The sequence below is a fragment of the Fundulus heteroclitus genome, chromosome 23, assembly GCF_011125445.2.
Source record: "Fundulus heteroclitus isolate FHET01 chromosome 23, MU-UCD_Fhet_4.1, whole genome shotgun sequence".
In the NCBI taxonomy this organism is placed as follows: Eukaryota; Metazoa; Chordata; class Actinopteri; order Cyprinodontiformes; family Fundulidae; genus Fundulus; species Fundulus heteroclitus.
In genome coordinates, this window is record NC_046383.1 from 31,943,197 (window position 1) to 31,968,044 (window position 24,848).

At 43.5% G+C, this 24,848-nt stretch overlaps 1 protein-coding gene across 3 annotated transcripts in view; it reads right to left on the bottom strand.

The window, feature by feature from the left end:
* The window catches only part of ppp3cb (protein phosphatase 3, catalytic subunit, beta isozyme), a 51,264-nt gene that overhangs the window by 14,890 nt on the left and 11,526 nt on the right, over nt 1–24,848 (bottom strand). For all 3 annotated transcript variants that reach the window (XM_036127699.1, XM_036127697.1, XM_036127698.1), the window contains exons 2-7: nt 18,683–18,883; nt 13,539–13,663; nt 11,673–11,784; nt 6,711–6,856; nt 4,130–4,269; nt 1,009–1,086 (exon numbers count right to left, since the gene is read on the bottom strand). In XM_036127699.1, the coding sequence (XP_035983592.1) occupies nt 1,009–1,086; nt 4,130–4,269; nt 6,711–6,856; nt 11,673–11,784; nt 13,539–13,663; nt 18,683–18,883 (802 nt within the window). The remainder of the gene's footprint in view (nt 1–1,008; nt 1,087–4,129; nt 4,270–6,710; nt 6,857–11,672; nt 11,785–13,538; nt 13,664–18,682; nt 18,884–24,848) is intronic.

Here is a 24,848-nt window from a genome sequence, read left to right on the forward strand (position 1 = left end):
TCTGGAACCAGTCTATCCTTTAGGTGTGATTTGACCCCATTGCTGCTCATGCAAAGGTCTAACTGTAAAAAAGATTTTAACAGCAATGAGGGGCACCCAGGGGGCGATCTGTGGTCCAGGGTCTTGCTCAGGGACCCATAGTGGCAGTCTGCAGGGACCAAACCGGATCCAGCCTTCTCAGAACAAGCACGCTGCTTGCCTCATGTAGCAACCCCAGCCAAGCCCTCACTGAGCAACCAAAGCTCCCAGCATGCAGCTCTGCACATGACAGGATTTGCCAAAATACTTTGACTGACCAAAGCAGCCAAAGCTTTGAGTGACCAAAACAGTGAGATCCCAAAACATAAAAGTTCTTCTGCCACTAGGTGGTGGAGACACTGTTCATTTAACATTAAATCTGCAAACTCAGCTCCCAAATACATATATTATCATTCAAGGCCATCCATCCATTTTCTAACACGTCTATCCCTCATGGGGTCATGAGAGGGGGTGCTGGTGTCTATCTCCAACTGTCAATGGGCGAGAGGCGGGGTACACCCTTGACAGGTCATCAGTCTATCGCAGGGCAACACAGAGAAAAACAGGACAAACAACCATTCACGCACACACTCACACCTAAGGAGGATTTAGAGAAGCCAATTAACCTAACAGTCATGTTTTCCGACTGTGGGAGGAAGCCGGAGTACCCGGAGAGAACCCATGCATGCGCAGGGAGAACATGCAGAAAGACCCAGGGCAAGGGTAGGACTTGAACCCAGGACCTTTTTGCTGCATGGCAACAGCGCTACCCACCCGGCCTTTTTGTCAACTTTTAATTTGTGATCTCTTCTTTCAGCTTTTTGGACAAATTTCTTGACTAACCCACATTTCTAACATCCAGCAAAACGTTACGTTCAACACCAGTCCAGATATTTGAAGTCTTATGACTCCAGCATATGATACAACTAACGAAGCCACTCACCGGTTCAGGTCTGAAGCCAGACCCCATTTTCAGAATAAGTGACTCACCCAGCATCCTGGGCTTCATGCGCTCTGATGATCGACAGCAGGTTGTTGGTCTGTAGGAACTCGCACACTGCAGGATAACTGGCACAGAGACAAACACAACATGATCAGGGTAAAATTTTATAGATGATCAGAGAAATATCATAAGAGCACCATTAACCATCTGGCTGCTTTATTTAGTTTATTTCAGATGTCTGATTTAACCCTGAAAACAGACTGAAACACTTAACAATGGCTGAAGATAAAGGCCTCTGGTTTTCTGATGTTGAGCCTGGCTGTGACCAGCAGGGGGCATCAGTGAGAACGAGCCTGAGCAGGGCTCATGGCTGCCTCAGTGCTGTGTGAGTGCACAGTAGATGTTCCACTGACGCTGTTTCTCCTGAACACAGAGGATGAGCAGTAAACATGTCACAGCAGCGACTCGGCTACAGCGGGGTCTGCTCCATCTCCCTCACGGCCAGCGGCTCCTCGCCTCCACCTTCGTCTCCACCGTCTCCCGCCCTGCGACCACCACCATCACCGCTCTCCTCCCTCAGCTCTCTCGCCGTATCTTAATATCACTCCATATCTGGCAGGAGTAGCCAGTCGTCATGGCAACAGAACCGTGCAGTCTCCCCGGGGATTGTGGGAAATCTTTTCATGCTGAAGCTGAACTGTGGGCATGTGCTGGTTTGTGCGTTTGCTCGCATGGTCTCCGGGTTTGTTTGAGCAGGCCATAATTTCTTTCCTTTTTTTTTTTTTTGTCTCTGCTACAAATCCCTGCAATTATCAAGTGGATGCTGGCTGTGGACTGCTCTTTCTGCGTCACATCAGCAGCATCCCGAAATAACAGCCAAAAGTCTACCTGAAACTTATTAGATTCCTGATTTATGGCTGAGCAGCACACCTCACCTGCGCCAGGCACCCACAAGGCTCCCAGATAATTGAAACGCACCAAGTAAGCCCAGTGAAACTCATCCATCTCGGTTTCATCCGGTTGCCTTAATTATATTTCTCCTGCAGAGTAGTTTTGTATGTCTGTATATTGCATATCCCCGGGCTTGTTTCAAGATCAGGTTAGTTTATATTTCTATATCTGTTTATATATATCTGCTTCATAAGCACAGGCACTCCAAGGCTAACGGACTATATTCTCTCCTGTTCAAATGGACTAAATCTGTCAGAGCTTGTAAGCGATATTTCATTTTATTGCAACTGAGGAGTTGGCAAGGCCTGCTTTATATTCTGAGAGTTTCATAACTTTGACCATAAATATCACAGCGTATTAAAACAAAGACTCGCATAATCTAATTGCTTTTCTTAACACACTTTACTCCTCCTAAATACTAAAATAGCATATATTCTTTTTTAAGATAATAACATACTTCTAACTAAAACTTCCAGCTATTTTGGTTTTGATGCGTATGCACACACAAGAAGAGAGATGATACTTTTGAGATGACATTTTTATGCACCCGGCTACAACTATAGATATTCTGAAGGTAAAGGTCGAAACACTAAATCTCAAATAATCAGATGAAATCTAAAATTATTGTCAGCAGTGCCACCAGCGAGCCAGAGGGAAATTTGAATAGATATTTGGATTTTCTTTTTTTTTTAAATACAACACCCTCCTACGTACTGGCACCCCTGGTGAGGGGACGAGTACGAAAGCCTTAAATTAAATGTGACTTTTATTGAAGTGGCATATTCTCACACTAAACAATTGGGGGGAAAAAATATTTTTTTAATTTCATATTCAGTGGGGGGAATTACAGTGTTAATGAGACATTTGTGTTTGATTAGAAGTTTCAGATCTATGAGCAGTACAACCAGATATTATGACAAGAAAACATGTAATTGTGAGCGGATAATATCTCGCCTGTGATGGGTAATGCTCTAAACGTTTTCATATTAGTAAATTAGGACAAGGACCTTTGTTGATCTTGACACGGGACGGAACAGCAGGCAAACATATCTCCACTGCTCAATATCAACCATCTTGTTGGTGGAGCTCACTGTCCCGTGGGAGGAAGGTACGGAGGCTGCCAATGAGTGGAAGTGTGCTAAGTACGCAGACATGGTGGAAGTTTGCAGGTAGGCGGGCTGGAATGATGCCACACATCAAGTCAAAGTGGGATGCAGTTGGTTTCGCTGGGTCTTCACCCGCTCGCCTCCTCAGTGACACCGGATGCACAGGAGCACGGCGTCAGAAAGCCGTTAAACAAATGGCAGAGGAGGGCGTATTCTGGCTGTGGATAAGGAGGGATGACAAGAGTTGGGGGACAAATAACACCTTGGGCGTCAGCAGGGGGGTGGCAGGGAGAGATCCCTGCAATCTCTCCACCACCAAGAGATGTACTGGGGTCAAAGGAGCGAAACATCCATGACTGGCGCTCTGCAGCTGATGCCCAGAAAGGTGTCCAGGGGGAGCACACTTGTCCAATGCACCGTCGGGGGTGCTTCAGGCTGTAATGCCCAGCAGGCAGATCACGGCCTGCATCTTGATGAGTTCAAAGGATTGAAAGTGTGGCATATTGAGATGATCAAGTTTCTATAAAACCTATCTCTCTGTGTACATGCAGGGTTTTAGAGACATCTTTAGCAAGGCTTCCAGTGACAGTGGAGGGTGCTGCTTGGAAACGTTTTGTTAAAACTCCCAAAGTTATTTCGCTTATGATGTTTTTCCATCTGATCTGCTCACCAAGTTAATTGGATGTGAAAAGATGATATTACCCAGTAAGTCGGTACGTCTGCAGTAGGCTGTTTGTCATACCGGCAGAGATGCTAACAAGCTTTCCAATATTTCCTCCAAACAGGAATTACCTCATAAAGGACAACGGGTGGCACACCAATGGTAGCTCAACCATGACATTGTGTGCGGTGTACTGCTGTGCATTTTTTGGCAGTGTTGCCGTTTTAGCCTTTATTGGACACAATAAACATCAGACTGACAGCTCACAGTAACGCGTGGGGGAGGGGGGAGAACTACTCCATGCTCCATACAGCTAGATGAACTGCGTTGTCTCTGGTTCAGCGTTAACAGGACTGGTCAGAAAATATGTGCGTTCCTGAACCTGTGACGTTTTGAAACCAAAGATCTGTCAGACAGATGTAAGCAGGATCTAAGTCTGGGTCTTTGTACCTGTAGAAGTAGGAGCATCCTCTGACTGTGTTGTGGCCAAAATACTCCTGGGTCTTCTCGTTGCCAAAGTCTTCCAGGGGGTCGGACCACAGCAGGTCGCACATGGGCCCGAACGCCGGGGGCTCCTTGAACCGGTCCAACTAGGGCACACAACAAGCACGCGCACAGACGTGAGCGTGGAGAAACACAAACGCTCACAGATATTTGTCAGAACCCTCAGAAACATGAGCCGGACGATGTCAGTGTTCATGTGCTGGGGACGCATTCCACGCCTTTAAAGCCACAACCAAACACATGGGAACAAATAGTCTAAATTAGAGGAGGAAAAAAACAGTTCAAAACACACACAAAAAACAAACACACACTATCGGAGCGGAGCATCTCCATGGCAACCCTCGCCGCACAGGAGGGAGAAGATGTCACACCAGCAGATTCACCATGGAAACACTGCCATCAGAGGAGGAAGTGTGTTTCTTTGGAAGCTGCGGGGCGGCAAACTGTACATATTCCTGCTAAGCTTTCTTTCTGCGCTCCGGCATTATCTAATGATCGCCTTGTTAAAAGCATTCATACAAACGTTGCTGCGCATTTGCGGCCGCCCGCAGGTGTGTTTTCATTGAGCTCCTCGTGTTCCATTAACCCTGATAGTAGCATCTAGGTGGCCTTTACCACTGCGAGGGATCAAAGAACGGTGAGGCAAAAAGGGAAGAAAACCTGAGCGCGGCGTGGTGTTTTGGCTCGCTGCAGCAGAGTTTCTGACTCCACATCATCCACCAGCTGTAGCTGGGATGATCCAATACAACTCGCATTGATGTGCCGCAATCACTCAGTCCTATTATGTGTGGATGGACTAATTACTGCAAATATAAAAAAATTCTCTATATTTCTTATATTGTGAAATACTTGGCATCAATGAAATGATTTAACATTTATTACGGACTATAAGAAAAAACCCAGGATCAACAATTTAGATTACTAAGGAGTACTTATTATTAATCAAATTGAATTGTAACATACTAATTCAAAGTAAAAATAAATAAAAATGAGACAAAATATGTATTCCCAAATATCATTATTACCACCAACACTGCTGCTACAGGGAAAAGGGGAATGTTGTATGAATAAGAGATAAACACTGGCAGCACAGTTAAGCTCTAAATTATTCACACCCCTGGCAGATTTAGATTAAAAATGATCTTCATTCAACTAAGACGTTTGTTTCTGATCAGAAATTAGGCATCTCTCGGGAGATAATCAAAAAATGTAAAAAGGAGAAGTGATAGAAAATGTTTTTTTGTTTTTTTTATTCTACAAATATGGTATGTTGAAAATGATTCAAAGCCTTCTCTCAATAATCTAAAAAAGATTGAAGGATCATTATTGGCCTTACAGCAATCACCTCCTTCTCATAATCGGTATATATTTTTGGTGTTATGATGATTCATCTTTGGTGATGAGTGCCAAGTCTTTCACCCTAATCTTTAGCTCTACTGTTTTCTACAGACCAAATGAGATAAATGTCATGTTAAATTGTTTTTTTCCCTAGCTGAACAACAGACTATCTAACACTCAGTAAACTGACAGCATCAATGACTGTGTACCAGCACTGCAAAACTAGCCAAATGAATATGAATAACTTTTACAGCCTAGTATAATTATGACTAAACTTTTTATATCTTATATATATATATAATCTGAAATATACATTTTTGTTTGGTTTCTTCTTTATTCTCAAGCGCATAAGCGAGGCTGTCTGATTTGATTTATGCTTTTTTTCTTTTTGAAATACGAATGGGGTAGCAGTTAATAAGACGTGTTCTTCTTCCTACTCCTATTCATTTTTGCATGAGATGTGTTGTTATTGTCATTGTATCTATTGATTGTGTCAACCATACTTAGTATGGTTACATTACTATGTAAAAAATTATGAAAATAAAACATGAAACTGATTGTTTTCCTTAGATTTATTCACTGCTTTATCATGATGTCTAAAAACTCTGTATTTACTTGTATTTACCTTGGTGGTGATGGTGAAGAATTAAATAGCATCTTTAGTGTCTTTTACGAGCCTTCAAAAGTAGAATTTTTTAAATCAAACATGGCTGCTTGTATTGAAAACAGACCAGTTTTGCCATTTGGTAATGGCTTAATAAAATATAAATCATATGAGAACATTTGACCATCCAACCATAGAAAAAACTAATTGGCGACACTTCAACTTTTAGTCCATTCAGGAGATCAGCCTATGATTAAAATAAAAAGCTAATTATTTCCATGTTGTGCCCTTTCAAGGCTTCATATTTGACTACAGAAGTGGAGAAACATGCTAACAAGGAAATGCTGCATTTTTAATTCTAGATGTGTTACAGTAGGCCATGTGTTACTGTATAAAGGGATTTTTGGAACAATAATATTTGACCAAATATAATCAAATTATTTAACAGTAAACCAGTGGAAAAACACGTGTCGTGGTTGTTTTTTTAAACTGAAAACCCAAGAGGGTTTTACAACTTTATCTGAGCGATCTGATTCAGGTTATTGTAGTTGATGTGTGTGTCTGTGTGTTTGGCTTCTCCCTTACCTTCTTGATGTCGTCCAGTGTGTGGATTTCTGGTGAAAGCCCCCCATGCACACAGAGAAACTGCTGGTTCATCAGTGCCGCCAGGGGAAGACAGTCAAACGCCTCCATGCAGGAATCGTACACCTGTTCTGAGTACTTGATCTTACCTGGAGGTCAGAGGAGGAGAGCGGTGTTTCAGCATTAGTTGACAAAGGGGGTGCTTAAGTAAATGTTGACAGGCTTTAAAAACCCAACAGACCGGGAGATCTACACCTCACCGTCATTTTCTGATTTACTATTTGATTTTGTCTTGTTATGATCGTAAACTTTCATGTACTTTTTTGGGGGATAGGAAGGGGGGGGGGGGGGCGGTAATAATTTTTGATAATTGCAATGTGGAATAAAAAGAAATAAAAAGAATCAATGGCTGTCAAAATGATTTCCATATAACAATCGAAGGTGGTGAAGTATAGTTCCCACTTGTATCCATCCCTTCTCTCAGATCAGCCCCTTTCGTCCAATTCCTCTGAATCATATCCAACATAACCACTTGCCTTTAGAAGCCATTTAATTAGTAAATCGAATCAATCTGTGTGCTTTTTAAATTTAATAACTTAACCTAAATAAACAAGGGGACGATCATTCAGAGAGGCAGCCAGTGGTATCTCCAGAGGAGCTGCAGAGACCCACAGCTCAGGTGAGGGAATCTGTCAACGGGACAGTTATTAGTCGTGCTCCATACAAATCTGGCGTTACGGAACGCTTAGCAAAAATAAAGCCTTTGCTTACAGAAAGAGAGAAGAAGTCTGGGTTGCAGTATGAAGAAAACGTCCGGAAGAAGATGCTCTGGTCAAATGAGACCAAAAGCGTAACTTTTTGGCCTTCATACAAATGGACATGGGGTGGAAAACTAACATTACACATTACCCCGCACACACCATCCCCACTGTGGAACATGGTGGAGGCCCACTCATGCTGTGGGAGTGTTTTATTCTGTGGTAGGGACTTAGAAGCTTGTTAAACTTGAGACTAGGCCGGGGGTTCATCCTCCAGCAGGCCCAAAGCTACGGCTGCATGGTTAAGATTGAAGGATTTCAGGATGCTTCAGCGGCCTAGTCAAAGTTCAGACCAACATCTGGTGGAGGATCTGAAAAGGACTTTTAAAACTGCTGTTCACAGACACTCAATCAAACCTGAGTGAGGTCGAGCTATACTGCAAAGAAGAATGAAAAACCTCAACCTCTGGATGTGAAAAGGTGGCATGGACAGACAAACCATTTGCTGCAATGTGGTTTTAGAAAGTACCGATTTAGGCGAGTGGAATACAACTATACAACACATCCTTTGGATTTTTACTTGCAAAGCCTTTTGAAAACCGTGTAATCTCTTCACATTTACACAGGACTTTGTGTTTGTCCTATAAAAAACATCCAAAGTTAAAATACACCCAAGTTTGGGGTTGTAATGTGACTAAATATGAACAGGGCTATGGATACTTTTATAAGGCTTCAGCCTTGTAAGGCCAGGATTCAAACTCCTGACAGAAAACCCCCCAAATAAAAGCTTGAAGCAGCATAAAAGGTGTCACTAAAAAACGAAAGATCCTACTCCACGCAGGATCCTTTCAAGAATGCCTCACAAGAGGGTGTAACAATCCATCTGACACAAAACAGGATTAAAAATAGCTAAAAACAGATCAGAGGACAGAGATAAGAAAAGATAAAAGGAGGCAGAAGGAGGACTTTTAGATATGCATGAATAGTTGGAAGGGAGGTGACAAAAAGAAACCTAATTTCATACGGAGGAATGAAATTGATGGAAGCGGACAGGAGCGGGAGGAAAGGAGCGAAGCGGAACGGTAATGGAGCAGGGAGAGCGAAGGGAAGACGTGAAAAGGGGAGTATTTCAGGGTACCAATCGCCAGCATTTCAGCAAGGAGCGTGTTTGTCATCCTCTCCATCTGCCTTGTGTAGAGCAAGAGCTCATTATTGCCAGTCCACCAGTTGTCAGCTCCTTCCACACACTCAAACATTTATGAAGACACGCACGCGCCTGCCGGCCCAGCGCGCGCGCGCCGCCACACACTTGTCGCACAGACACACAAGCGCGCACACACACGCGTGGCAGATGGTAATTGAGGGCAACCACTATTCGCCATGAGCACCAGGGGAAATTAGCTTCCTCGTCCCCTGGCCAATCAGACACAGAGGAGCAAGTCCCCGAGCCAATCATTAAGGGCCAAATTAATTTGCTGCTAATCACCCACACTCGGACAGGATGCCGAAGCTCGGCGGCGGAGGAGGCAGAGGCACGCCGAGATACGCAGAGGGAGGAAGGGACTGAGGAGGGATGGATGGATGGAGAGAGACAGGGGTTGTGTGGGAAAGGAGAGACACGCGCTCCCAGCAGTGAGGAGGAGAAGAAGGAGAGGAACGATGGCGGAGGGAAGGAGGAGAGGAGATTCGACTGAAAGTACCGAACAGAATAGGTGGATGACCAGCGTGTGCGTGGCTTAGCTGGTCAAACACATTTTCGCGCCTTACGGCTGTGGACTCAGTGTGAGGTGTTATTGTTTCAGTTGTGAGATCTCATAAGGCCATATATATAAAAAAACAACAACATGGCCACGACTGAGAGGATATCAACTACGTAGGTGAACTGAATGAATAAGGCAGCCTGACCTCATGCTCAGCCTTATCCAGCACCATGAACTCATACGGAGTCCGGCATAGGCGCTCTCACTCCTTCAACTCTCTCACATTTTGCACATTACGACCGAAAACGTCAAACTAAATGATCAGAATTTTATGCATTCAGAAAAATGTGGGGGGGCACTTATGTTCAATCCCCTCCGAACCCCCACTGCAGCTGCAAGGCTTGTGGGGTGTGTCTCTATCCAGCTGTGCACATCTGGAGGCTGAAATGTTGGCTCATTGTTGCAGAACAGCTCAGACTCAGTCAGACTAGATGGAAAGCAACTTTTAAGGCGTCATTTTTAAATCTGGCCACAGACGCTTAATTGGATTGAGGTCCGGACTTTGACTGGGCCACTCATGACCATGCCTTGTTCTACACCATGCCAGCGGAGCTCTGCTGGTATGCTTATGGTCATGGTCCTGCTGCATGGTGAGACCCCAGTCTCTAGGCTTTGTAGCCTCAAACAGGTTTCCCTCCATCATTGCCCTGTATTAAATCCCATCCATATTCCCATCGACCCTGATCGACTTCCTACAGTATCATGCTGCCACATTTATTCACCGAGGGGATGCTGTATTCAGGGTTATTTATTGATTTATTCATTTTTGTCTGACACGCTTAGCTTTTTTCATGTAGGTGCAAAAATATTCAGTTTTCTTCCCTTCCGTCAAATGCTTGCTATGCCCATCTCATGGCCAGTGGCTTCTTTTGGCTTTCCTTCACCAACAAACTGAATTGTTGTCTCATCAACGGATTCTCCCACCCGAGCTGTCTATCTCTGCAGCTCTTCCACAGTTGCCATAGGTCTGCAGCTGTGCCATACTCCTTCCTTTTTTTTTTGAACGATGGCTGGACCAGTGCTCCGTCGGCTGTTCAATGCTTGCTTGACAACCCAACCCTGCTTTGAACTTCCTCCCTGACCCGTCTGCTGTGTGCCTTGGTCTTCGTGGTGCTGGCTCCAGAGAGCAGCTGCATTTATACTGAGATTAAATTACACACAGATGGACAGTATTTACAGAAGGCAATAGGCTTTACTTATGGGTATCAGAATATAGGTGGCTTGATACAAGTTCATGCCAAACTTGTCAGATTTTTTTAAAGCCATGTATCATTGTCTTCCACTTCACAATTATGCATTATTTTGTACATCAGAGTGTGGTTGTAATGTGGCCATATGTGAAAAAGTTCAGAGCATGTTAATAAGTCCATAAGTGACTGCGTTTAAACCTATTTCCCAACCATTTGTAAGGTTGGGGAATAAAAGCTACGGCACTTTCTGTGTCTTGCTGGCTGTAAGCCCATGAGCACAGTTTCTCACTAACGACTGCTATGTTATACTTCCCCCTTCTTCATGGGTCATCATAGATGAAGTTAATATGTTAACTTAAGTTCAGAAGCAGGACCACGCCTCTAATTACACCAGCATTTATTTATACCAGGCTCTTCTGTTTAGCACTGGCGGACATTTGAACTTCTAGCCTCCCTCAGCCTCAACTTTTCATCCCTCATCCCTACCTCCTTTATCCCTCATCCCTACCTCCTCCATCCCTCATCCCTACCTCCTCCATCCCTCATACCTACCTCCTCCAACCATTATCCCTGTTGCCTCGTTCCTTCATCATTCAACCGTCATCTACCTCCTTTATGCCTTCATCTCTACTGCTTTCCTCAGTCATGCCTACCCTCACTCTTCCTTACCTCCTATGTCAATTATCCCTCACCCTTCCCTCATTTATTCTCTATCTCTCATCCCTATAACCTCCACCCCTCATTCCTACCTTCTTTATTCCTCATCACCACTTCTCTCCTCCTTCATTTTATCTCTCATCCCTGACACTTTCATCCCTCACTCCTACATCCTTAAGTTTTCATCCTTCATCCCTCCTTCCTTCCTCCCTAATTTCCACATCCTTTAGTTCCACCTCATTTATCGCTTATCCCAACATTTTTTTTATCCCTCATCTCTACTCCCTTTGTCCTTTATTTGTACCGCCTTTGTCTGACATGCATAGCTACTCTCTGAAATCATCAACAACTCTCTTAAACTGTCACTGTTGTGGCAAAGCCTTTGCAAGTAAAGAACATGTTGACGTTTTTTGTTTTTTCTACCAGGCTCCAGCTGGAGTCTTCTATCATCTACATAGCCATCAATAATACATGGTTACCAGTGTTCTGGTTTGAAAAAGATCTAAAATAACGTAAGTCTCATATGTTGGAGAGAAGATGTCTCATGGGCCGGCAGAAAGAGCACGTCTCATTAGGGGGGCAACGAGAGAAAGAACTCACATTCTTGTTTGAAGGTAAAATATTCGGTCAGATGTCTACATTCATGGTTTCCTCGTAGAAGAAAGAGCGTCTTTGGGTAGAGGATTTTCAGTGACCACAGGTACAGCACACACTGAAATGTTCAGGAGAGAAAAGACAGACATTAGAGGTACAGCAGCTCTGCATCTACAATCACATTTAACTTCAATAAAAAGACTAAATTAAACATATAAGCCTAAAGACAGACACCCTCACTAGTCTTTGATTAAATGTCCTTTAGCATGTTGTAGAGAAATTGCAGCTTTTCTAACATGAACAAAGTTCTGGTTTAATTCTGGCTGAATATTTCACCATTACACTCATCACAAAGAGCAGATTTTATTTAAATGGTTCTTTTCTTTACCTTTCAATAGAATCCCTTCATTTTCATCAGGGTTAATGTCAACGCCATTCCCAGAAGCTTAATGTTGCCCTGATCTAACTATTCCCAAACCATTCTGAAGTGAGTTTGGGTTCACTTGTGCTGCTGGGACATTCAGTTGTGTTCAAGTTTAAACCATCTAACTCAGTCCCTGCACGTCCAATCCAACTTTATTTATAAAGCCATTTCAAACAACCAGGACAGGACCAATGGGCTTTACAGGTAAAATTAGTTAAAAACACAAAAAATGAACAATAAGCATGTTTTAAATGCTTCCCCACCCGGAGTCAACTGCATCAAAAGCTAGATATCGGATTCACTCCAGCATCTCTCAGTTTAAAAGGCATCTGAGCCTTGGTTGCTCCTGGTTTGCTCTTGAGTAAACCGATTTTAGTTTCATCCCAGGTAGTGTGGAGCAGATGAGTGAAACCGACAGCTGGGTGCTCCAAACGCCAAGCAGTTTGTCTTCTGTAGATTTTCTGTACTGTAAAACAACTTTTATCACAAAGGATAATTGCATGAGACACAGTCTTCGCCTTTCAGCTCCCATCATTAAACTCAAACTGGAAACTTGAAGCTCAGCGCACAATCACAACGGAGCCATTGCAAGGATCTTCCTCCCCTGAATGAGCAAGCCATACTGGCGTAATTAACCGAGCTGGAGGCGAACTGATCCTTCCCGGGTCCAAAGATAGACACAAACAACCCTCTTTGACAAGAATCGACCCCGAATCAGACCGCGCTCATTAGGTTAACGGGAGAAAATTAATTTGGAAACGGCCGTGGCTACGCGTGACATCTTCACCACCCGGCACGTTCTCCGTCCCTCTCGTTTAAATGACTCAGAGGATCTTCTCTCACCTTCACACAGTGTCGTCCCTGCTCCACATTAAGTCCCTCGCCTCTCTGCCCTTGGAAAGTCTTAACAAGGTGGCCTACATATTGCTCCCTCTGCTCCAAATACTCTCCATGTCATACTCAACAGGCTCGCAGATCATGGACTTGAGTCAGGCTGGAGATCTGGTGCTAATTTATGCCAAAGTATTTACAAAATGTGCCGCTGTTGATGAACTGGACGTTCCCCAAATCGTCCGTCTAGTCAAAGCTGACAGACAGCGTTTCTGCTGCGTTTTCTGCGCATGGCATCACTCTCATCTAGCTGTCGGGACTTACAGTATATCAGGTGTATTTATACGGTTATGTTACACAACACAGCGCAGTGTGGAAACTGTATATCCCAAGGGGGAAGTTAATGTTCCCCAAGGATACTACATATTAGACCTCTGGGACTGCACACCACTGACACTGTTTCTCCCGGCACGGTCACTGCGTATGCAGCACAGTGAGCAAAGAGCTTTTCTGACTGAATGCACACCCATAGAGATTAGATCCAACCAGATATTTGCTTTGCAGCGTGCAGAACGATGCACAACCCCCCCCCCCACTTCCCTCCGTCCCTTTCTCACCTCGATACTGAAGTAGCCCCTGTCCACATAGTCCCCAAGGAAGAGGTAGCGTGTGTTGGCAGGAGAACCTCCCACTTCGAATAACTTCATCAGGTCAAAGAACTGGCCGTGGATATCGCCACACACTGTGGAAAGAGCAGCGGGCACATGTGAACAATTCAGCTTACAAATGTGGGAGTGTTTTCACTTGGCCGGCTCCATATGGCCTGGTTTGCATCTCCAGTGGTGTACTGTGTCTGTCCGGGCTGCTCGTCTAAAAGCATCCCTCACCGGCTTCACAAACAGAGAAAATCGAGCACAAGAGTGTATTTAATCATTTATTATGAATGTAAAAAAGAAAACTTGATTGCAGTTTAAAAGCCTGAACATGTCACTCATTTGTTGTAGAAAGCAGGTCTGTGTTGTGTTTCTGTTTCACCAAAAATAACGGACGCTGCAGATCAGTCGATGCACCACCTCTCCTAACCACGCCTATACCTACGTGAACTAAACCAAATTCTGCAACCTTACTGCACACTTCAGTGTATTTCTTTGGGATGTTATGCCAGAGAAGAACACAAAGAAGTGCATAGTTGGAGGGAAAATGATGCATGGCTTTTGACTTTTTTACACGGAAAATTCTGAAACCTGTGGCACGAATTTAAGTGAAACCCTAATTTAAAAAGCTACATTTTGCTGCGTTTACAGCCACCAGTGTTTTAGTGTATGTCTCTACCAGATTTGCACATTTAAGGGCTAGAATTTATGTCCATTGTTCAATGCATGTCAGATTAAGTTCAGCCAAATTGGATGAAGTCCAAAAGTTTTAATTTTCAACATTTGCCACAGATTTTCACTTTATTTAAGTGTAGACTTTTATTTTGAGCTAAACCGTTCAATTATAGCTCCTAACAGCTTTTCCTCCAGGACTGCATTTAGCTCCACCCATTTTCCCAACGAATCAGACCAGGTTCCCTGTCCCTGCATACCTTTTCTAACAAGCCTCTGAGGCTTTCAGAGAAGAGATGGATATATTCTGAGACTAGATTACAGTCAGGTGGACTCTGTCTGCTTCTTATGTGGCTTCTGAAGGTAGTTGGTTGAACTAAAATTATTAATTTACAGGTAGCAGAGTAAAGGAGTCTAAATACAAATACACACCATACTTTTTAGATTTTTATCTATAAAATATCTGGTAAAACCATGCATAGCTTTCCCCACACTTTATAAATATGTACCAGTGTTGGTCCGGCACATAAAAATACATTGAAGTTAATTTTAAACATGACAAAATGGATGTGAGGAGTATCGAGACTTTTGCAAGGTACAAGAAATATTTAAGTTCAGTTGAGTCACATCTGGCACTATGGTAAGATGATAACAATTACAACAGCTAGTGTCGTCATTTTATATTCAGAACAATTAGCTTTTGTCCACAAAGAGTCCCAAGAGTTCAAGAAACACAGTGTTTCCTACTTTTAACCAATAAATTCCTGCTCATGTTTATGTTTATACATTCAAGCCAATTAGTTTCACTTACAAAACCTCTCAAACAATTTTACAATCGTATTAATTTAGAAAACACTTAGATAAAAACATGATCTCTGTACACTCCCAATATTTCTAACCTGCTTGCTGGACAGAGGAATACCCATGCTGAACACTTTTAAGACCGTCTGCAGAATCTGTCAGCACACATCTCACCATCCGCCTCCCTCGCCATCTGTCCGGTCTCTCCTTTCACTCTGAGTTCATGTCATAGTTTTCCCCTCTTCAGCGTTTCACGATAGCCATTTGCATCTGTCTGGCCAGTTCACTCTGTCCGTCCGTCTTTTCTCCACTTTAATGTCTGTTTTCGCTCCAACCCAAAAAAAGGTCTCGCTTTCATTTGATCCGGCAGCAGCCGATGTCGCGTTTAAAACAAAGCCATATTCGTGTGTAGTCCTCAGACATACCATCCTAACCCTCTCAGAAGCTTTCATGTAGCATCCTAAAAGCCTGTCAGTTCACATTTCAGCCGTCGGCCTACCTTCCAACCCCAACAAGTACTAAACTTTTCTGAATATTTAATCACTCTCTGTACTATTTCTCTACGGGTTGTTTCTAAGGTTTATCAGCGTTTTTCCCACCACCGTGTACGCAGAAAGTGCTTTCTTTCTGGATCAGAACCTATAGGAGGAACCCCACAGTAAGCATCAACACGGTGCTCGTTGGGAGCGAAAAGGTTCGAGGACCTCTGCACTAAGCCGCTTATGATCGGCTGTCTCTCCATCTGCCCGTCTGTCTGTCCTCGTCCCTGGGGATCTGTACCTGTGAAAGCTGAGCGATGTTCCCACACTGCGTGGGCAACAACTGCCTACACAGAATTATCTCACTGCTCTGCATTTGCATAAATGCACGCACACACAAACGGCAGCAGCCACAAAAGGTACACTAACCAGAGTCAATAGGTTGTGAATGTATCAGTCTGACTGCCTGCATGCTTACCTGTCTCTTTCTGAAACCCGTGTTTCATTTTGTTCTCAGTCTAGCCTTCTTCCCACGACATCATCCTCTACTCAAAACATTAGCAAGGCCGGGGAATACATGCATAAATGACCAAATCCCCTCCTTCACTCCGTGAAGTGGCACTGAACAGCACTTCATGTAAAAAAGAAAAGGAAAAAAAAGCCCTGTAGTGTACAAATGCAGATAAACAAGACTGTGAACGGATCGTGAATAATTTGGAGCTAAGCGGTGGACACAAGGGGGAAATACTAATTCTACCACAAACACAATAATATACATGAATGTGTTTAAGATTGTGTTAATACATAGGTTGCACAGATTGGATTTAAGAAGAATATACATGTTTTCATGTTTTCTTTCGTAAATGTTCAACCTGTAAAACGGATGGTTCACAGTTTTCAAAATGGAGATCTATAGTACAGTACCTCTGGTGAGTCGTATGGGAACCTGTTGCTCAGCCAGTTTTCAAAACTTGGTTGAGCCATGATAATATAATAATAAAATAATAATCATCTTTATTGTCATTGCAACACACATTCCAACAAAATGTGTTCTCTGCGTTTAACCCATCCCCTTGGGGAGCAGTGGGCTGCCACTGTGCGGCGCCCACCTGGGGAGCAGAGTAATATGCACATTACTCTATAACAGGGGTTCCCAAACGCAAATATGTCATTAATCTAAAAATTTTCTCATTTCTGTTTTGGAAATGTATTACTCATGGCAATTTTTTATTTGCTTTGATCAACAATGGCCATAATAATTTTTTTTTAGTAAATTACGAGAATAAAGTTACACAGTTGTTTGCACAGCCGTTTCAAAGTCCTGATGCTAATGATATTTTGATGCTGATTTGCTAAGTATTTCTTTGTGAAAGCAACACCAAAGTATAATTTCCCCAGATGCTACACATTCCTCATTTTAACACAGGGGAAGATAGCAGTGTTTGGAGTTCTGACAAAATTACTACTTTATTCTCGCAATTTTATTACTATATGTGCTCCTAATTTCCAAAAAGACAAAGGAAAACATCACCACCCCACAACCTGCCATAAGGGGCTCTCCACTCTCTGGTACTGTTATTTTGGGTGTCGCAGGCTGATAAGCTTGGGAACCCGTGGTCTATAACATGATTGTAGGTTTTCCCTGATCTGAGTGGTTTTCACCCTTTATAATGACGTTGACAGTCAAAGAGAGACTGTATTGACTGCTGCAGCTCCACGTCTGTGTGATGTGTACAAAGGAAATCTCTAGGTTTATGAAGAAGGAAAACAACTTTTTCTTTAAAAAGAAAAATCCACACACAGTTAACTAGAAAAGCGGTGAAATATGCTAAAAGATCAACATCACATATCCAATATCCAAACAGGAGCAAGCCATGAGTTTTTTGCCAGCTTTGGTTGTATATGGTAAAGACAACATTTCTTTAGAAACCAAGGATAAAGCTATGCATTATTTAGGGCTTTATGAATGCTATTAACGTGTGAACGCAATAAGAAGGAAATGTCTGTTTTGCTGCCCTTTTACCAAATTTAAAGCTACAGTTTCCAAGGATGTGAGGTACCAGACCTGATGCTTCACTAAAATTAAGTTGGCGTCTGTCAGCATGATGTCGGCAGATGTCTAAAAAATGAATCAGATCAGTACTGGAAAGGAGAAAAACCCTGATATCATTTTGCACGACTATTTAAAAAGACATCTTGTGTTATTCACAGCGAATGCCGTGTTGTTCCACAGTCTGAAACTAAGATTCTCCTATATGGGCAGCACAGAGGACGTTAAGGTTATCTGGCTAGAGTTACAATTAGAAAACTAAAGCGATGTGATGCACAACTTTAACATGATTGTTACTGCCTGTCACCTATCACAGGCCTTTGTAGAAATGGAGCTTAAGCGGAAGTTCAATTGAACAAACTCATCGCCTGCTGCCGTCCAATCATCAGAGTGTTTTCTCCCAGTCTTCATCACTCCCTATCACCTCGTATTGGTCCGGCAGAAGACCACCATGTTGGGCCCAGTTCTGCCAGAGGTTTCTTCCCAAAGGGGAGTTTTTCCTCTCCACAGTTGCTTCAAGCTTGCTCATCATGGAAGTTCATGCAAACCTGTGTTTATCAAGTTGGACATCTATCTTAAACAGATCACCATATGGACTGAACAAACTTCTTCTATCTCCACTCCACCACCAGTTTCAGACCTGGGGGGAACATACCTGTTCTCATACATCTACTTATGCATATTAAAGTATAATTCAGCATTAATGTTCCTGCCGAGGTCTGAGCGCCAAAGACTTAAAATATTGTATCAATAAAATCCTTCTAATTGCCATTTCTTTCTCTGTGAGTTTTTCAGATTGAAATTACTGTAGTCTTTTATGTCATCGACTCTCTAATGCCAAGCTGATTGGAAGTAAGGGTTTGTCTTTATAACTTTTTAAGCAACTCAGCATTTTCAGTCTGGATTTTTTTTCTGGGGCAGAAACATGCTTTAGTGTTTTATGAAGATTGACTTAAAACTAAGGTAATGTCATCCTGACCGTGCAGACGTGAACGTATTTGATCTGACATCAAATTAAGTCCATAAACTGCTTTGTAACGAGACTACCTGCTCACTAATGCCCAGATCTGTTTTGCCCACCCCTAGTCTTCGCTGGAGCACCTTACCCGTGACTGGCGCCTCGATATCCAACATGGTTCGCTCCTGGCGCAGGATGGCGGCGCCCTCATCGATGATGCGCAGTGCCACGGCTTCCTCCAGCCGGCCCTCCTTGGTGAGGTGAGCTTTGAGCAGGTCCACCCGCGGCCGGCCCTCCGAGTCAAACACCTCCTTCATGGTCAGCCGGTGGGCCAGGGGGAAGGGGACCGCTGGAGCCACAGAGGGAACAAGGAGCAGAATGAAACAGATTATTTAGGATGACTGGAAGATGACGGTTAGAGGAGGTGAAGGTGTATGGATGTAGATGATGGGGGGGGCCTGGCGTGAATGGAGGCTGATGAGTAATACGGTTTTATCGCTATGCGCTTATTTGGATGCTGTAGAACAGGGGTGTCAAACTCATTTCTATGTAGGGCCACTTCGCGTCATGAAGTCATTAAAAGGGCCGGTAATACGTGTATAGACGATACTTTTCAATTTCTAATTTCATTCCAGTTCACATAGAAGTATAAAAAATGCACAGTAACATAAAAGTAGCAATCTTAGGCCCAGTTTATACAGTTTATCTGCAACAAAAGTTGATATTGGTGTGAGTTAAACTTACAGGAGGCACAGATTTAGCCAATTTATACACTTTAAAAGGATATATGCCTCTACTTTATGACATGATGTGCCTTTTTTTTTTTGGCTCTTGAGGGCCGTGTTATTTACCTTGACGGGCCAGATTCGGCCCGCGGGCCTTGAGTTTGACACCTGTGCTGTAGAATAAAGTAAATGAAGTGAAATGTCTAAACAAATATTACCATGTTGCAGAACAGGATTTCCTGATTGAGTGTGCATTATTTAAAGGGTTTCCCCTCGAAAAGATCAGGATCTTTAAAGCATTGCCCTGATCATATGTGTGGCTTTTTATGCGTGCTACTGTGTGAGCGAACGATCCGGAGGGCCTGAGCTCGCCGCACCGAAGCAAGGGGCCTGCCAGAGTCATCAGCGCTGCCTGCCTCTGTTCTGCAGTAACGTCTTTCTTACATAATGAAGGCCCCCGGGGCCCTGCTGGAAAGGGGGCTGGACCCAGCACGAGTGTGATACAGCAAGAGTGCACAGCTGCACGTGAGGAAGCACACACACACACACACACACACACAAATAGGCAGAAACACTCCAGCAAACACTCTTACGCGTAATTACAGACAGAGCTTTCTGTGCGAGAAAGAAACCCCCACAAAATCTGGAGAGGAACAAAAGGCGCAGGGGCGCATGCGTACATTACGTGCGACACAATCGCATTAATGCGGGCGGCGACACATGTGTGTGCGAGTACACATAGCATAAGCAGACACAGATAGATGTACCAGCTCATAAAACTGTATTGTTATGTAGGATCCACAGAGCCTGCTGGAGCCCCATCAGTGCTAACACAGATAATGGCCTAGATCACACACTAAAACTAGGCCCAGCTCGCTCGCTCGCTCTCTCTCTCCCTGTCACACACACACATATACACACACACACACTCACATTTCAACTCTGTCCCTTCTGCTCCTTGTTTTCCTCCCTTTCGCATCTCCATCTTCTTTCTGCGTCGGCCTCTTCACTGAGTCTTCTTATTGATATCGGAAGGCTTGATTCAGCGGCTTCATTTTCTTTCGCAGCACTAGCCAACCCTCACCCGAGCTGGGAAAGTAACATGCTTCAGCCCACAGACGCCGTGTTCGTTTCTGCTCCGTTTTTCCTGTATGCCTGTATGCTGTTCTCCAATTTAGGCCATCACAAAAACACTTTTCTCCAAAACCTATTTGCGGGCACGTCGAACCTTCTGGGATACATACAGACTCGCTTCAGCGCACATTTGGGTACGCTAAAGTATCCAATGGCAACTCGGGGGGTCCTGTGAGATCACAGCTACTGCACCCATGACACTTTTACGTGCCTGGAGGTCGAATGCGGCACATGAGACGTCCCATCACACCTCAAGCGGCCAAGCCCCAGGCTTCTGTTTTTCCTTCGCTCCACGACAGTGGTCTCCATGCTAAAACAAGTTTTGCATAAGGAGGCTGGACTGATTAATATTTCAAAAGGTCTTGGGCACTCCAGGCTGTCAGAGAACACAAGCCAGGAAAAGAATTAGTCATGCATGTTGGAATACGTGTGACTTCATGTTTAAAAATAAGGCAGCCAGTATTTAAGCAGCCGTTCCAACTTCTTGTACCCTGGTAGATGCCCAGAAAAAAAGGGTTGCATGTATATACACATGGACACAGAGCTGTGTCACGGTGAATTTCCAGTCAGGGGTAAAACTTCAGTTTGCATGTACGTCGAGGCATTAGTGGTGAAAGAGGTAGAGAGAGAAACTCGTAAAATTGCGAGAGCGGCGTGAAAGTAGGGCAGGTATGAGAGAGGGGAGAGCTCCGGAGCGGCTGAGCGTGGGGAAGGGGACCATGGGTGGGAAACTTTAAACTAAAAAAGAAAGAAACTACCTTGATGTGGCATGACTGCAATGGTTTACAAGCACATTGTGCCAAAACGCTAAAGATTAAGAAGAAACTACGCCTGAGTTTAGTATGACACTTCTTTTTGAGTCAGGTTCTCTGGCTCCGTCTCACAGTCCATAAATGTGCCTGTTGTGTTAAGCGGTGCCTTTGCACGGAGCCTACATGGCTGTGTGTGTTAGCCCTGACCGGTCCAAGCGTGACCCACACCTCTGACCCAACATGGACTGGGATAGACTGCGACCTCTTGCTTTGTAACGCCTAAAAAAAACTCACGAATGGATGTTTACTTCTAGAGCTATTTCTTCTGCAAAGCGCTTTAAAAAAAATAAAAAAATCAGGCACAGCAACAGATTGATCCAACATTAATGAATATTGAATTGCAGACGGAGGTTAACAAGCCTGGATGAGCATGAAGAGGGTGTTATAATAAACGGTAAACCGCATGCATTTTTTAACTCAGCAGAACATGCTGCAGAAAAATCTGGGACGTTTCAAGTTTTGCCTCAAGTATTGCAGGAGGCCTTTCATTTAGGTTTCATTGCATGCGTCATGATGAAATAAACGGTGGAAGAAGTAATGATCGCTACGACACCTTAACGCTGGAGGAAGATGCCGCCATGCTCCCCACAGATCGAATCAACCTGTTGAATTATAGCCGTATAACAACAGAGCTGGAAAACCTCAACCATGATGCTGCTCTCGGTATTTGGGATTGCACTGATGTTCTCGGTGCACCCTAAATGCTGTCGTGTGCTCTGACTGCTCTCTGCAGCTCAAGGGTCTTTCCTGTGACAATTCCACGACGTACCCCCCCACTGACGCAGCGCCCTGCATGGCTAACGTGACTGTCTTAGACCATGGTAAGAAGCAACCAGACCACCGGACGACCAAGTAAATGTCTGTAAATGGAAATCCTTTTTCCCGTGTCCAGGGAAGATTATGCTTTGGTTTTAAACAAAGTATTGGATGTGGATGACAAGAGAACATCTGGCGAATAGGTTGGACCTCATTATGGTTCAACATGCGGCCGGTTGAATGAAGCCCGGGGCAACACCCCCCCCCCCCCCCCACCCTCCTCCTATTCTAATGTAAACCCAGTAATCATGACTTTATCCACTACGCTGCAACAGTGAATTTGATCATTTAGTGCATAATAAGGGTTTGGGAGTGATGTTGGGCGTGGTTTTTAAACGATAAGTCAGAGTAGATGGAAAACCTGGGTGAGCAACGGTTTCCACAGACTCACTTGGATCTAGGCGTGGCCTTAGACGGAGTTGTTCTAACACAAAAACACGTTTTAATCTTCACCACTGCATTTTAGCTGTGGCTGCCTGTTTAGGGTTGAGGTCCTGCTGGAAGGTGAACCAGCCGCATGTCTTCTGCAGCACTCCAACAGGTTTTCTACCCATATCTACCCTCTGATCAACTACGACCAGCTTCTCTGTCCCTGCTGCAGAAAAACATCCCACCACCACCAGTTTTTCCCACATAAAGCATTTTGAATTTCTGTGACACTGTTACATTTTTGTTCTGATCTTAAAAGAGCATCATTCTCCACATGTTTGGTGGATCCTCTGCACGGCTTGACACAGCACGACTTTTTAAGGCTTCTTCCAACAGTGGCTTTCTTCTTGCTTTTGAACTTCTACAAAGACCAAATCTATTAACCACTCAACACGCTCTCACACCCGAGCTGTCGATCTCTGCAGCTCTCTAAAATACACACACGTGGTTTCTATTTACTAATTAGATGACATCTGCATAAGGGGCTTAAGAGTAAAGTGCTCTGAATACAAATGCACACCACATTTTTATTTTCTTAAGAAGAAATTTATAACCATATATATATTTTTTTTTACCACTTCACTGTAACGCATCGGTTTGTGTCGGTCAGTCTCATGAACTCCCAGTTGAACAAATTAACATTTGTGACTAAATGTAAAAAGGGGTCAACTTTTGCAAGATACTGTTGCAAACTGTAGTCTTAAAGAAATAGAATTTAATATAAAAGCATCAACTAGGCAGGCCTCAGCTAAGACCTATTGGCTCCTATTGGTTCAGGGGCCCACCGGTGGGACCTTGACGGTTAACGGGTTAGCATAGCTGCATGAAACACTCGGTGTCCCAGGAACAGCTGCTAACATTTTCATTACTCTGGAATATAAGCAGTAGCTGCCCCATTTTCCCACGAGGACAGTCTCCTGTGAACTAAATTAATGCTGTCAAGCAACAACAACCAGACAGGCTTTAGTCTTAATGCTGTCACACCAGACCTGTCTGGTTAATAGCTAAGACAGAATTTTCCTGCTTGACAGTGATGACCCTGCACCAAAGTTGCAGGCACCTAAAGTCCGACAATGTCCAATGAGGGGTTTATATGTATCAGTTAAGTACAAAAACACCCTGCACACGGGTACCAGCTGTACTTACATCATTATCTGTTCAAAGCTATTTTTCGTAGGAGAGATACTGTCGAACACACAGATTTGCTCAAAGCAAAATGCACCGCTATGAAAATAAACGCAGCAAGTTCACAAGGCCAGTTCAAAGTACTTTAAACCTGCCACAGTTCATTGGAGGATTAAGATTGTTTAGTGGATTCTATCACTCCATGTTCTCACACACTAAGTGATGTTGGACCATCTGTTGCAGGACTCCTTGTTCTTCTGAAACAGCTTTTGTTTTTAACTGGCTGCACGTCCAGTTCCTTTGTTTTGCTGCCGTATAAATGTCATACGGCACGCTGTTCTTGTTTTTATACCTGATAAGAAGCTAAGGGGACAGTTCAGATCCTTCAACGGGAGCTTCTGTCAGGTGTTTATGAGTAATGGCTCCCTTGCCTGTAATAGGTAGATGCCACATCGCAGTGAATTTGTATCAATAAGAGAGAGCGTTCTCTCTTTTTTTAGAAGGCTAGCATTAAACACTGATCTCTCTGACAGGTAGGCCTCTTTTGAGCAGAGACCAGGTTCTTGGTTCTTGTCATCACTTCTAGCCGGATCATGTGCCTGTAAAATGAAAAGAAACAGACCCAATCACCCCTTTAAATATTGCGAAACAGTACTTTAGGTAACAGCGATCCAGTTAGCTACTTGTGTGTTAAGTGTGTGATTGGTTGCTGGGAACAATGTATTTAAAAACTGATATTTATGCCACGTATGTGGTGAATTGAGTCAACAGAGCTGAACTTGATATTACCAAAATGTAGCTTCAACTTTGTGAGAGTAACAAAGAAGAGGAGCCAATTTAGACATCAAAGCGATCTTGTTCATATGTTGGAGTCTTTTTTTTTTCTTTCCTTCAGTATTTCCTGAAAGAGCTCTGTTAAAACCTGAAAATCCTCTCTAACATGAGATTTGTTAGAGATATCGTTTATATGATTGTTGGGATACGTTAAGGTATTCCATTTTAAGGCATTTTATATTCAAACATTGCTGGTTCCAAGCAAATTAGATGAACCTCATTTCAGTATGAAGGCAAGGATTCTGCTACTACACCTTATACCACTCATAGTCTTCTTTCCACAATACTACTACCGTGGATATCACATAGTCCAAAACCTTTTTGGTGCTGATTTGTCTGATCACACCCAAGCTCTGACGACTAAAGTTTTGTTGTTTTAATAATTTGAGTCATGCTGTGACTATTCTGTGATTCTATTACAAACCCAGAGTTACTACAT